This window comes from Orcinus orca, chromosome 7, assembly GCF_937001465.1.
Source record: "Orcinus orca chromosome 7, mOrcOrc1.1, whole genome shotgun sequence".
Classification (NCBI taxonomy): Eukaryota; Metazoa; Chordata; class Mammalia; order Artiodactyla; family Delphinidae; genus Orcinus; species Orcinus orca.
The window spans coordinates 51271717-51287268 of NC_064565.1; the positions used below are offsets into that span (position 1 = coordinate 51271717).

At 38.2% G+C, this 15552-nt stretch overlaps 1 protein-coding gene across 5 annotated transcripts in view; it reads right to left on the reverse strand.

Annotated features, from left to right (window-relative positions):
- FAP (fibroblast activation protein alpha) overlaps positions 1–743 on the reverse strand; it is a 71289-nt gene extending 70546 nt beyond the window's left edge. The window contains exons 1-2 of one of the 5 annotated variants that reach the window (XR_007478571.1): positions 463–703; positions 46–130 (exon numbers count right to left, since the gene is read on the reverse strand). Coding sequence is in view for 4 of the 5 variants with exons in the window: in XM_033412549.2 (XP_033268440.1) it covers positions 46–130; positions 463–468 (91 nt within the window). In the remaining variant the exon portion in view is untranslated. Of the gene's footprint in view, positions 1–45; positions 131–378; positions 418–462 lie in introns of those variants that run through there. The other 4 variants (XM_033412549.2, XM_033412550.2, XM_049712772.1 and 1 more) reach the window with 4 other exon arrangements.
- Positions 744–15552: the final 14809 nt, after the last annotated feature.

A 15552-nucleotide genomic window follows, 5' to 3' on the forward strand; every position in this document is an offset into this window, starting at 1 on the left:
CCGAAGTATTCTAGGCAGACAGAGCAAATTAGAGAAAATTCTTACCTCTTGAAGGACGTAAGACAATGCACATCACCAATAAGGCAAGCACAGCAGAAGTGGCAACTCCAAGTACAATTTTTAACCATGTCTACATAAAATAAAGAAAATTAGACATATAAATGGTTTCTGCTAAATAGTAGAATTGGCAAGCTTTTGTTTACACCTAAATCCTCTTTCTCCCTCCCCATAAAGCTTTTGATTGTCTTCCACTGATCTGGCTATAATTGCTGGAATTCTTCCAGCTCTGCAAGGAGAACTGTTTCTACAGTATATTTAGAACAAATTTCCCAATCCCAACCCACTCCAGGAAGTACATACTTATGTACAAATCCTCACCTTCTAAACGATAGAAAACTCTGATTGCGCTCAATTCAGCCAGCCCCCATGCTTTAGCAAGTATCTGAGGCTGCATATACTAACCTTCATTTTTTCCAGATGTTTTTGAAAGTTAGCTAATTCTGACTTCAGAGCGTGGGTCACCGGATCTGTGAAAAACGTTGAAAGAAGTAAGTCTGTCTTCGTAGTTGGAAGCCGAAGCTAGGGCAAGGGTTTTTTTTTCTTTCCACAGACTTTTGAATACCGTGCCAAATTTCAAAAGATTTCTGTAAAATCAGAAACAGATTTTGGGGGCGTTCTTGGCCTTGAAATGAACTGTGAGTGGCTCAAGGGAGGTTTTATAGCATTCTCATCCTTGTAAATTCTACACCAACATCTGCTTACGTTGCCACACAGAAGTTTTTTTTTTAATTATTTTTTACAAGTTTAGGTTTCTGTTTCATTTTCTTCTAGAAATCACTTACAGATCACATTGGCAAGTCATTGGGTTTTGGATAACCTTTCTATTTGCAACCAAAAGAAGAATTTAAAATAATATAAAGTCCAGGTGTGTACAGTACACATATATCTCATTTTTAGCAGAGGGAGAAAATTAAAGTCACATAAGATTTTGTGAGAAAGACACCACATTACTGCAATTTCTTTTCTTCCTCTGGGAGATTATGAGGTACTGCAGACAGAAATGTTTTTCTTTCAGCACAATTTCTTTGTCCATATAGCACCATATGCACTTTCAGTAAATACAGAAGTTTAAAAATTCAACTGTCTAAACCCACGACTGCTTTACTTTAAAGAAATAAAATGCCATCTGGTGAAATTTAGGATGGGTTAGGTGTGTATGCACAGGCCAGAAAGATGGAAAGATCAGTAAGAATAATTTACCAGCAGACCTTTGAAAGAATGAAAATGGCTTTGCAAAAGTGATATTTTTGCTTCCCTCTCAGAATAGCTTCTGAGAGAGGAGAACAGTTAGTAATTATAAAGCCTTTAAAATAAATAAAAAAGCATTTGAGAAGAGAAGTAAGTTGTATGTACAATTTCATTTTGGATAAATTTACATAAATCCAAGGCAATTGGTCAACTTGACATCAGTAAAATGGTAGTCTGAATTAAAACACACACACACACATGCACACACACACACACACACACACACACCAGTTTCTTGGAGTATATCGGCTGGTTCAATGCAATTCATTTGGATAGATTCTGTTGTTCCACATAAATACGGTTGTTAACCTACTGTCTTTTAGTTCTTCCACTAATGGTTTTCTTTTTCGGACATTTGTAATGGTCTCAACCTGACTAAAACAAACTTCATGGTGAGATTTCATGGATTTTTCATGAAAAGTAACAAGGAAATGTTCCTGAAATCTTTTGCTGTTTGCTTTATTCAACTGGTCTGATTACCATGGGAGGCTTTCTCCAGCAAAGAGTAGGACGGTGGCTTATGAACTTCCTCTTAGACATTCTCCAGACATCCCTCCCTGAATTCCGGCCTTATGAAAATTCTGTTGAGGAAAATGAGTCATTAAGCACTTACTGGCAGAGAGATGTAACCACCCTGAGTTAGAGAGGAGCCCCTCCTTCCTTTCCAGTTGATGGGGTCAGCTCTTTACAAACTGAAGCTAGCATTAAGATAAACATCCAAGTCATGCTATATGCTTGTGGGCATCTCCGTGTGATTGTGAGATCCTCAAATGCAAGATAAAAGCCACCAGCCAGGTCCCAAATGGACTGCTCCCATGTGGGTCCTCTGGGACTGATTGCCTTCTTTGGAAAATTCACACAACGTGTTCTCAGAAGTTCTGTCCCAGCCTGCCAAAGCCTCAAAGTCCGCAAGTACTTTTTAGTGAGTTATTCCCATGACTTTACATCCTGAAGAGAAACTGACTATAATAAATGATTAGGGCATGATTAAAATGATTACTCTTGGCTTTAGCAATTAAAAATGCACTGATGTGTGTGACTGGTCTGAGTACCACTTAGGACTGCAGTCAAGTGTGGGTGTCTGCAAGAAAATCATTTTGACAGGATCTAAGGAGAAATCAGAGTGCTTTAAGAGGGAGAAATTTAGATTGAAACTGTTAGTGAGAAGGAAAATTATAGGCTAAAACACATTTCTTTAGTTTTGTTTGTTTTTTCCTTGGATGGTTGGGTGATTCAAACTGCAACTTCTGGAAAATTCTGACTGGTTTGAATGGTTTCAAGAAAAATGAGACTGACTGCAGAAATAAAGATGTCAAGATTTTTTCCATCTGATTCCATGAGTTAGGGATACATTGTTTATAACAGAACTGTAAATGTCCATCTCTTTGAGATAATGTGTAAATGCTCTAATTTTCATCCAAACAAGTACTCCCACAAAAAAATTTAGATTCTTTTAATATTATAACATCTTCACTGACTTTTTCTCCTTTTAGAGTCAAAATGAAAATGCTTATACTAACATTTTTTTAAACATTGAGGAAACTGACTACTATTCTTATTTTATACAGTTAGTTAATATCTAGTCAACATTTTTGTTGGGAAAGCAAATATGAATAAGCCACAGTGTGCATCTTCAGGAAGCTTGCATTCTTCTACAAGCTTGGCAAGTAAGTCCTTACATATTTGTTTCTTATCCCTCTCTGGAGCTCTTGCTGAGAATGAGCCTGAATCTAAGTTTGTGCTTAGTAGAAAAGAACCTACTTTTCTGGGTTTGTTGACTGCTGCACGGACTCAGAAGGAGAGACAGAAAGTAAACATGGCTCATGTTTGTGATTCTTAATTCAAGTCCTATTTTTGCCAAGACTGGGACTTTTCTCAGAAAGCAACTCTGGATCTATTCATTGCTCCAGAAATAGAAAGTATGACTTTGGCCTGTAAACAATTAAGAGCAAGAATTAGGATAGTAGTGGGCTTCCCTGGTGGCACAGTGGTTGAGAGTCCGCCTGCCGATGCAGGGGACACGGGTTCGTGCCCTGGTCCGGAAGATCCCACGTGCCCTGGAGCAGCTGGGCCCGTAAGCCATGGCCGCTGAGCCTGCGCGTCTGGAGCCTGTGCTCCGCAACGAGAGAGGCCACAACAGTGAGAGGCTCGCGTACCGCAAAAAAAAAAAAAAAAAAAAAAGAATTAGGATAGTAGAGGCTCAAGTGAGCTTTTTCCAGAGATGGACCGTATAAGGCTTAATTTAGAATATGACTGCATTTTAGTAAGCCCACTGGATAAGTTAACTATAACATAAATCCTTAGCTTGCTAAGAGAGCTTTCTAGAACTATTTAGTAATAGCCACTGTGTGTCTGCCAAAAATGATTTTGATTTAGATGTTTTCCGAGAAAACACATTCAGCTATATATTCCTACAGTGTGAAGGTTAAGATGATGCTGAAAGCATAAATAAGGATGTTGTGTTTTTAGTTGGGGGTAGGGAGATAAAGAGACATGCATTCATTAACCAAAAGCTAAAATAGATCAATTAAGGTTGAGTGATACTCTAAAATAAAAATTTGCTCCAAAGAAGGCCATGCCTGCCCATTTGGTTCCTCAGATTTGGTAAAATTTCCTGTCAACTGTTTTATACAAAGTGTTTTAATACATTTCATTTAACTCATACCAAAACTCATTTTAATGATTAGGAAACGGAGCCCTGAAAAATTAGGTAACTTGCCCAAGATTCCAACAGGAACCAATGTTACTATGTTATATTGCTTCTTTATGATAATTCCTGAAGCTGATTCCAAAGTAATAAATATGTTTTTAAAAATAAATAAATAAAATTTTTAATTAACATCTCATTGATTTTCTTTTGAAACACATCTTAAGGGGGTGATGGTAAAATAATTACAGCTAAAATATGCGTAATCCTCACATCTTCAGAGGACATTGTTACACATGACTCAAAAGACCACAGTCTTACTCTGCAGGGACTGTGTCCAAAATGTTAACTTGGTTAGAGTTTTGTTAGAATTGAGGTCTGATAATCAGAGCAGTAGTTATATAGTACCTGGGGTTAGAAGGTCTTCCTCCAGGGACTTGTTTAAATTAAGGGATTCATCAGAATACCCAACATCAAAGATATTTGAGACCTAAGTCAAGAAAAGCTAAGATTGGGACTTCCCTGGTGGCACAGTGGTTAAGAATCTGCCTCCCAATGCAGGGGATGCTGGTTCAATCCCTGGTCAGGGAACTAGATCCCACATGCCTGCTGCAACTAAGAGTTCGCATGCCACACTGAGGACCGCACAACCCACAACTAAGTCCTGGCACAACCTAAATAAATAAATAACTAATAATAATAATAATAAAAAGAAGAGCTAAGATTGTCAAAGCTCATAATAACTATCCCATAGTTATTGATCTGGAAGACGTGACATAACAGCATCAATGAAAAATGATACAGCTTAAACTACTTTTGAATCTGATTTATTTTCTAAAACCCCAGTTGTTACAAGAGGGAGAATATGAAGCAACATGCCTCCTAGTTTGTAATTGATACCTACTTTCTTAATAGATGTTATAATTAGATGCCAGTGGTTTATTATCCTCTAATAATTAGGGCAAGGTCTCCTTAGTGGCCCAGAGAGTTAACAGTCAAGTTGGATTAGAAAAGAAACAGTACGGAAACAACCTGTTTCTTTGGGTGTTTTGATGTAGTTTAAAAATGCAAATATTGGACTTCCCTGGTGGCTCACTTGTTAAGAATCTGCCTGCCAATGCAGGGGACATGGGTTCGAGACCAGGTCCAGGAAGATCCCACAAGCCGTGGAACAACTAAGCCCGTGTGCCACAACTACTGAGCCTGCGCTCTAGAGCCCACAAGCCGCAACTACTGAGTCTGTGTGCTGCAACTACTGAAGCCTGCGTGCCTAGAGCCTGTGCTCCACAACAAGAGAAGCAACCACAATAAGAAGCCAGTGCACCACAACGAAGAGTAGCCCCCCTTCGCCGCAACTAGAGAAAGCCTGCATGCAGCAATGAAGACCCAACACAGCCAAAAATAAATAAAATAAAATAAATAAATTTAAAAAAATAAAAATGCAAATATTACATTTCCTTAGAAGTAGTTAATCAATAGACTTGATCATATTAAATAGTTTAAATTGAATGTGTAAGCGTTTTATATACTTTGATAAAACTTATTAAAGACACTGCTACTTCACTAGTATTTTAGAGTAGAGAATATTACTACTAATAGCTAATGCTTACTGAACACTTTTATTAATCCTGACATTTTTCTAAGCACGGTACCTGTACTCTCTCATTTCATCTTCAGAACATTAGTACCATTATGATCTTCATTTGAAACATAAGGACATGGATGCACAGAAAATTTAAGTAACTCCCTCACAGTCATATAGCTTATGACTATGTGTTCATGAGCAATGTGGGCAGTAGCAATGGCACATGAACCCAAACAGTCTTATTCTATAACACGATTTGATTGGTCCATGTTTAAGTTACTGCCAAGAGGGTATATATAAGTATAGTGATGGGATGTGTAATCGAGACTGGATCTAGGAGGAGGTAAAGCAGAAGGAAGATATTAGATGGGCTAATAAGCTGGATATCTTGATGAGGCCAGTGATAGAATAGGAAGTAAAAGTTACCAGAAAGGAGCAGGTTTCAGTTTAAGATTTCAGTTCAAAGTGCTGACAAGGTCTAGGTGTGGATCCAGAAGTAGTGACTGAGGAAGAGGAAAGAAGGGAAGGTACCTAGAGATATAAATAGTTGTCAAAACAGTGAGAGGCAAGGGATCATTTGAGATGTATATCTGGGAACTTAATTTACCTCAAATTATGGCAATACTTGTGGAGGGGGAAGAAATACACTGACTCACATTCTAAGCTCTTTATAAAAGATTTGGAGAGATTCCCAGATCAAACTGGTAGAATGAACATGTACATCAATTTCTTTGCCTTCTGAAACACCATTAAACTGATTGCAAAAGGAAGAAAAGGATAAGGCATGTAACAATGGAGAGATGGAGAGAGTATCACCAGTGGATAAAGCAGAGCAGAAATAGCAACTGCCTGGGACACATCTAGAAAGAAACTTGCATGGAACAGTTCCAGAATTGAAATGGCATTTACCACTGAGGGCAAGAGAGAGAAATGGTGCTGGAAAAAAGGAGGCTAGTTAGACATCCATATACGGACTCTTCATCTCTGGATGCAAAACAGTCTGCAGCTGAGCATTTACCCCAGGCAAAAAACAAAAGATTAAATTTTAAGAGATATTACACTACTGTTGTGGAGTACCAGAGGAGCCAGCTGGGAGTCAGTGCAACAAAGTAAATTCACTCCTCCAGCTCAAGGGCTTCCTGACCTCTTATCCTTAAACAAAACCCACCAGGTGACAAGCCCCACCTGCATAACAGGGTCTCTCCATTCTTCACTCATTCTTATGTCTGCTACAAAAACCAAGCATCAGTAGACAAGGATAATATTTTTTTAAAAAAAAGAAGAATCCAAACCTTAAAACATGAAAGAAAAGTAAAGACACTAAGAAGGACAAGTAGGAAAAAAAAAAAGACACTCAAGAAAAATAGAAAAAAATGACCAGGAAGATAATTATGAGAACAGAAGACAACCTTTAAAAAAGCTTGAATTCAGCAATCCCACTTCTGGCTCATATCCAAAGGAAATGAAGATGGGATATCAAAGAGATATCTGCACTCACATGTTCATTGCAGCATTATTCACAATAGCCAAAATATGGAAACAACCTAAGTGTCCATCAACAGGTGAGTGGATAAGGAATTCTGGTATACATGTACAGTGGAATATTATTCAACCGTGAGAAAGAAGGGATCCTGTCATTTGTAACAAGATGGATGGATCTGGGAGGCATTATGCAAGGTGAAATAAACTAGACAAAGAAAGACAAATATGTCATGTTAACATTTACACATAAAATCTTTAAAAAAAATGTCAAACTCATAAACACAGAGTAGAAAAGTGGCTGCTGGGGAAATAGGGAGAGCTTGGTAAAGGGTACAAACTTTCAGCTATAAGCTGAATAAGGTCTGCGGATCTAATGTAAAGCATGGTGATTACAGGTGATAACACTGTATTGTACAAACAAAAGTTGCTAAGAGAGAAGAACTTAAATATTCTTACAAAAAATGTGAGGTGATGCATGTATTAATTAACTCAAGGGGGGTTCCTTTCATAATGTATATGTATATCAAATCACCACGATTTACACCTTAAATATCTTGCAATTTTACTTGTCAGTTATACCCCAATAAAGCTAAAATTTAAAAAAAATTTAAAAGCTTGAATTAGCATCCTCACTGTGATTCAATAAGATATTGCCACAATTTAGACAACAGGTTATGAAAAAGTAATATTAAAAAAGCTCTTACATATTGAAAATAACGATTGCCAAATTTTTAAAAATCGATATAGGTTTTGGGAAATGAAATTGAAGAAATCTCTCAGAACAGAAAGACGAAGATGGATAATATGATGAAAAAGGTAAGACCCATAGAATATGAACTCAGAAAGTCCAACATCCAATTAGTTGGAGTTTGAGAAAGAAATGTCAAAGAAAGCAGAGGGAAAGTATTATTATAGAATGAAGGCAAGAGAATTTCCCAAAGATGAAGAAGAAAATACATCTTCTGGGCCTACAAAATGCCCAGGGCAAAATATGAGAAAAAACTCATACAAAGACATATAACTGTGAACTTCTAAAATATTAATTACAAAGAGGAAATTCTAAATTCTTCCAGAGAGAAAAAATTGCCTACAAAAGGAGCAAGAATTAGACTGACAACAAATTTACCATCTGCCAACTAGATGCTGCAGAACAAAGGTGGAATGTTTTTAAAGTTCTGAGAGAAAATGCTTGTCACACTAGAATCTACTTAGTCAAGATAGGAGTCAAATATGAGGACAAAATGAAGATAGTTTCAGATGTATGAAAACTCAGAAAGCTTACACCCCAGATATCCTTTCTTAGGAAGGAACTTGAGGGTGTATTTCAGCAAAATGAGGCATGAAAGTACTGAAGTCATCATTCAGGGGAGAGAAAAGCTGAGCCAAGAAAGAAAGAATCTGGTCTTTGAGAACCCGATGCTAGCATTTTGGGAACGCCCGTCTCCAGTCTTTTCTAAAGACAGATCTATTCCTTTGCATAACTAATTTTTTCTAAGTTTGAATTGTTTTTCATGCCACTTGTAAAGAAGAGTCCCAGTAGTCACACAACTGATGGAAGTAATTGATGGTATTGATGTAAAGTAGGTAAGTAATTGATGGTATGTAAAAGTAGGATCTTACAAACATTCTCTACTAAGCAGCATGAGAAGTTCTGTTAGACCCACAGAGAAAGAAATGTAATCCTGCTAAACCATTTAGCTCAAAAGCAATACTTACCTAGTCACAATAGTTTGAGTGTTTATTGGTTTTACATTTTTACAATTCATGTAGACAAATCACAAAAGACTATTTTGTAGTCAGAAATTATTGATCAAAATGATTTATTTATTATTTATATGTTAATAAAATTAAATGTATAGCTAACAAAGTTGGAAAGTGGAAGGGGGGTGAAGAAACACAGATAGATGGACAAGAAAACACATGCCCTCATCTCCCAAAGCAGGCAGTCAAGAGATCTCATCCGTGATGAACAGAATAAGAATTGGAAGTACACATAACTGTCCCTGCCATGTCATCTCCAAATGGTGTTGAGGGCACAGTGTAGGAAGGGAATATTTACCTTAGTAGAAATATAGAACCATGTGATTTTTCATATTGTTTCAGAAAGTTTAAAAGATAAATCTGAAAATTCATATGATGAATTAGCAGGTCTTCTTCACTAAGTAGTCTCATACAGTAGGTGACATTTGTGGATTTGCCTGGGTAAACTGCCTGTTTCTACCATTTACCTATTTTTTTCTATTGTGCTATGGAGCAAATGTGTCTGGCAGACGGTGTAGGGAAAGATGATGATAGCAAAGTAAGATTTATGGATGAGAAAATAGGGAAGACATTACCAACATGGGCTCAAGTTTTTGCTTGTGTCACCTTCTCAATGAGGCTCCATCACTCCATTAAAATTGACCCCCCTCCACCTCCAGTTTTTCTTAGCTTACTCTTCTTTTTTTGCATAGATTTTGCCACTTCCCAATATCCTGGAATATATATGTATGTATTATTTTTATTGCTTATTCCTCTTTACCTCACATACTATCTCCATTTTTGGTTTGTTTCACTCATATAGCCCAAGGACATAGGAACAATTCTTGGTGTAAAGTAAGTGCTTAATAAATATTGTTATCTGAATGAATGCATGAAGAAGAATATAGAGGATTTGGTGCTCGCTGGCTGCTCACTGTGGGCCCAAGCTAGATATGGCTCAAAGAGAGCACCTCCAGGTGTGACCAGTAAAGGGCCAAGCTCACGATTATTAAACAATCAGATATTAACAATTGTTGTCTTAACAATTATCACTTAATCCTTGTGTTACTATTTCAGGGTGCCTTTCAACATGAATTGCAGTTTAGTTCATTATAACATGGAGAATTAGTAACAGGAGATTTTACTGCAGATATTCAGTTATTTTTTCCTGAGAACTGAGGAAAGATTACCAACTATGTATGAGAAGTATCTGTTTTATGGATTAGTAAAGTGAGAATTAGTTGAACTTCATGTCTACTTCCCTTGACATTCTAATTAGTGAAATTTCAATTAATACATAATCTAATCAATTCTGTGCTCCACTCTGATAATTTTTCTAATGTTGACCTGAAATAAATAGACTGCCAGATATTTCTCCAGCAAAGAGGGGTTTATTCGGGATCAGCAGAGAATTGCTATTTGGGGTCCGTGACCATGATGAGCCAAGTGCAATTTCCCCTGCACAGCAAGCAAAGGAGAACGCTTTATAGGGAGGAAAAGGAAGTTGAGAGGGCTGTAGTAAACAAAGAGCCCATAGCTTTTCATTGGCTGTGTCCTCGCCAGGAAAGAAGAGTACTTTTTCTTCTTCCTGTTGGGCCCTGCTATCCTTGAAGGGCGTAAGAGCTCCCTCTTCTGGTCTCCCAATTGTATTGATGTTTCTGTCTATTAATATTTTACATCTCCCCCTTTTGATCAAGATCTTTCTCTGAGGGACTCCCCTAGCAGTCCAGTGGTTAGGACTCCGAGCTTCCACTGCAGGGAGCACAGGTTCTATCCCTGGTCAGGAATATGTCGCGTGGCACAGCCAAAAAAAAATCTCTGAATGCATTGCTTATCAACATTTAGGTTTTCTGGTTTCAGTGACCTTTTATCTTTTACTGTCAGGAAGGACCTTTCCTAGGTATAATATCTTATATATCATACCTAGTGTCCAGATTAGAAAACTATTAAGGTCACATTAGAGAAACAAGGAGGAGTAGGAAGGAGAACTCCCAGGCATTTTTTATCTCAAGTCCATATGCTATCAAGATCATAGACACTGGAGATCATCTGAAGCATAATGTCATCATCAAAGTTTTGGCAACAAACTTCCAACATGCCTAGTCTGGATATTTTAGGAAAGCTGTCTTATTGATGTCATCTACTTCAGTTCTCTGAAATCTTTACTTTTAGGTCACCAGATGATGATCTAGTCAATGTTTGGTGCTTTCTTTAGGTGTGTCTTGTGAATTCAAGAGTCTATTCCTTGGAGTTTGACAGCACAAGGGTTGGTTAGTAGTACCTGATAGGGGCCTTTTGAGAAAGGTTGAAGAGAGGTATTCTGGAAGTGCCTTTTCCAGTAGATGAACCTCCAGGTTGCAAGGTATGATGCTTAAGGTCTTCATCTCCCAAGGGCACACTGTGAAATTATTGCTCTACCAAAGCATGATTATTTTTATTAGAAGCAATTAGGTCTTTGCAATATTGGAATATATCTCCTTTTCACAGTCGTGTGTCAAAAAAAGCAGGAGCCAAGTTCACTGGGCATCCCATGACTGTCTCAAAGGGTGAGAATTTGTGAGTTCCAAAAGGGGTGGATCTGAGACTTAGAAGGACCAATGGCAATGCTTTTGGCCAAGGTATTTGGGGGGCCTTGACCAATTCTGCCAATTGAGATTTTTTAATAATGTCGTTAATGCATTCAGCTAAACCAGAGGATTGGGGCTAGAAAGCGCAGGGAAAGTTTTCCAGATCAGACTTCAGGATTTGTGAGGAATTAGGACTCTCAGTTAAAGCCCAAGGCATTACTGTGCAGGTGAATTATTTTTCTTCTCAAGTGAAGGCAAAAATGTATTGGTTAGCTTCACCAACTGCAATACTAGAGAATGCACTGCATAAATCAGTTACAGTAAAGAATTTACTTCTGGTGGGAATGGATGTTAGTAATGTATGAGAGTTAGAAAAACAGCGTGTCAAGGGTTAGTACTGTTGTTTATTGCTTGGAGGTCCTGGACAAACCTCCACCTTTGGCCCTTAGTTTTTCTCACAGGTGAGAAAATGGGGCTAGTATGAGGGTTAATGAGGCCTTGAGCCTTGTAATCATTTGTTATGGGCTTTCTGCATTATAGGATTTCTTTACTTATAGGGTATTGATAATTTTGGGAAGAGGTCTTGAGGATTCTATTTGGAACTTGTTGGGAGGTGCACTGTGAATTTTGCCAACTTCATTTGGAGATTTTGCTCATAAGGAAAGTGGTAGCTTATTCAATAGGGACAAAAGATCAGTGTTTTCAGAAACAGCTCTAGTATCTTCAGGGACTGGACAAATAAATAATTCAAAGGGCTATTTAATTCACCTGGTTGATTATTTTGAGGACTACTGTCAAATCTCAGAATTATTTTCCACTTTTGGGAGGAAGAAATACCAGCATGATACTTCTCTAAGAAGTCTCAGCCTAATAAATGAATAAGGGTGGAGGAACAAAGGAGGAAAGGGGGTGTATCTCTCAAAGGGTCTAAACGCAAGGGAATAAGTTCAGAAACAGGAACTTCTTAAGGTTCATTAGAGATCCCCACTATTTTGACTGTTTTAGTACTCCAAGACAGGGGCTGCTTTGTTGTAGTGGGGCTGAGCACCAAGAGTGTGGTTCTGATGTTATTTAGGACTGGAAGAGAGTCATCCTCAGTCTAGAGAAATGTTTCTCCAAGCCAGTGAAGAAGCTTGAGAAGAGTCCCTGTAGGTCCTCGGAGCCATGTCATTGAGAATCAGGAGGATATTGGAAAAGCTGGTTAGAAGACTGAAGGCGCCTAAAGTGCTTAAATTTGCAATAATCTCTTTTTCAATGTTCTGGCTCTTTGTAACAGTAAAAGAAACTAGGAAGGTTTTGTTTTGTTTAGGACACTTCATTTGCTGGAGTTGAAGAATTTTGGCTGTATTTTTTTGAGGTGACTCATCTGGAGTTTGAGAGAGCTGGTTTGCCAGATTAGCTAAATCTGGAATAAGCATAGTTTCCCATTCCATTCTGGTCCTTTTTACTAGAAGGGAAAGGTCACAGTTCAGCTCATTAATAAGCATAAAATTAAAAGCTACTTAGGTAGAATCAGCATCTGAAAAAAAAAGCCAGAATTTTCTTTAAAAATAATCTGAAGTCGATTGTAAGAATCATGAACAGATTCATCAGATTCTATGTGCAAACTTGAATTTTGTTCCAACTAACAGGCTTTGGAAAAGCCCTAAGAATGACTCCATGAAGTTGCCTGGTGATTGCTTGAGCCTGATCAAATAATAAGTTAGGGGGCTGGTCTCCCATTTGTAATTTTAGAGATCTTTCAGGATTTTCCCAGTTAGTGGTTTTCATCCAATGCTGGGCTTGACCTTCACTGACAAATATATGAACTAGATGATAGAAGTCAGAGAAACCAGGTCAACAAGTTTGAATGACTATATTAAATTCCTCAGCAAATCTGTGAGGATCTTCAGTTACTCTGGAAAAATCTTTGGCTGTGGCTCGCAGTTCAGCTTTGCTTCAGGGGATATAAGAAATTAAAGGTTTAGCCTCTGAATCCACAGAAGGCTTAATTTAAAAAGGACAATTTCTGACAAGTTCAGAGGAAAAGGGAGTGGGTAGAGTTTCAGAAAAGGGGAAGTCTGGCAAGAGAATGAGTATAAGGGAACTGAGGGTATAGAGGAGACGTGGGTGGTGTAGAAGGAAAGGAGGAAGATGGTGCTGGTGACTGGTGCCTCAGTTAATCTTAAAAATCTTATTTTGCAGAGAAGCAATTTTAGACTCCTGATAATGTTGAGAAGCCTTAAAATACCAATTGAAATAAGCATTCCACTAAGCTCTGGAAATTTTTGAGCTATTGCAGTCCAATTCAGTTTTAAGGAAATTAAATTTAGAGATTCCGAAAGTTCTCCATAATGGCCATTGATATTCTAAATTGCCTTTGGTCAGGTGGGTCCATTTTTTTGGAAATGAACATGAGGAAAAAGCACAGCTTTTAAACATAAAATTGACCAGAGACCTTGTAGGGGGACACCCTCAAAATATTTAGATAACTGGGATCCTATTCTCAGAGGTTTTTCTCTCGAGTAGAGAACAATTTTCAAACAGCTTAAACAGCTTATAGCACAAACAGCTCAATTCAAACAGCTTGCAAGCAGTACCAGCCAATTCTAAGGAAACAGCTTGGTCCCAGAAGAGTGAGGCCAAAGGCTTTTTCAGCCAGTTTCCAGAGAATAGCCCCTTCCAAAGGAATAGGCCAAAGGCTGAAAACCAGCAGTTTCAGAGAAGCAGACCCTGTTCCCAAAGGAATTAGCCGAAGGCTTTTTTAGCCAGCTTCAGTTGAAACAGACTGATCTCAAAATCAAACCAAAATGCCAAAAAGGTACTCATATACAGAACAAGGCTTTAACCGGAAAGACAAAACCTTAAAATAGATTTCAAATAAATCCTGGAGAGCTTCAAATGCAAAGAGGATGTGAATTCTGATCCAGGAGAAAGAAGTGCTTTCAAACTCCAGGGTTGGCAAGAAAGCAGTGAGTGACAATGGGCTCTATTGTGGATACTGCACCTGTTTGCTAACCAACCCCAGAGCTATTGGAGGTCTTCTCTGGTCCCAGTACAGGTCAACATTTTGGTAGCTGGAAATATTTATTTGGAAATAAATAGATTGCCAGATATTTCTATAGCAAAGATAGGTTCATTCAGGATCAGTAGACAACTGTAATTCAGGATCTGCAACAATGTGAGCCACATGCAAGTCCCCGCACAGCAAAAGAAGAACTCTTTTACAGAGGGGAAAAGGAAGTTGGGAGGGCTATAGTAAACAAAGAGTCCATGGCTTTTCATTGGCCAAATCCTTGCCAGGAAAGAAGAGAAGGCTTTCTTCTTCCAGTTGGGCTCTGCTATCCTCCAGGGCATGAGAGCTCCCCCTTGTGGCTCCCCAACTGTACTTAATTGAGGTTTCTGTTTATTAATTTTTTACACCAGCAACTTGTAGTTTAAAATATATACATATAATAGTATCAGAATATTATAATTAATTATAAGAGCAATCATTTGATCAAATTCTAGAGAGAGAGAAAAAAGTCTGTGGAGTTCATGTGCCACATTTGTGGGACTTTAAAAACTTTTTATTGAGGTATAGTTGATGTACAATATTATATAAGTTTCAGGTGTATGACATAGTGATTCACAATTTTTAAAGGTTATACTCCATTTATAGTTATCATAAAATATTGGCTACATTCCCTGTGCTGTTCCATGCTCATGGTGGATGACTTGGTGTAACAATCAGTTTGAATGGCAAGGCTTAGCTAATGTGGTCAAGGAGTCGTATGGGAGCCTGTGGGATCCAAAAAGACTGTGGGCTGTCTGGACCATCTGGTGGCTAAGGGATTGTGCTTTTCCTCTAATTAGCACCGACTCTGATGCAGCAAGTTCTCCCTTTCATGCTGCCTCCTCAGAGCTCATACTGATGAACTGTCACAGGGGAGGAAGTTGTGAAGAAGGATAAAGGAAACAGCAGGCAGGAGAGAGGAAAAGCAGATGGTGGACTCTGTGGAAACACGCAGTCTGGTCAGGCATGAATTTGTTGTCCTATAATGTGATGCCACAACTGGTTACACTGAGGCATGAGTGCAAACCCACAATTTCTCTCTTGGCGAACACTGAAGGTCAGAGAAATTACTTTTGTTGTGATACAGAGGCATGGCCTTTTATTCTGTTGTTACCCTGTTCCTACTGTAACAGGAAAAAGGAACAACAACATTGCCTTCTCCCATATAAACTCCCATTTCCTGATGGAA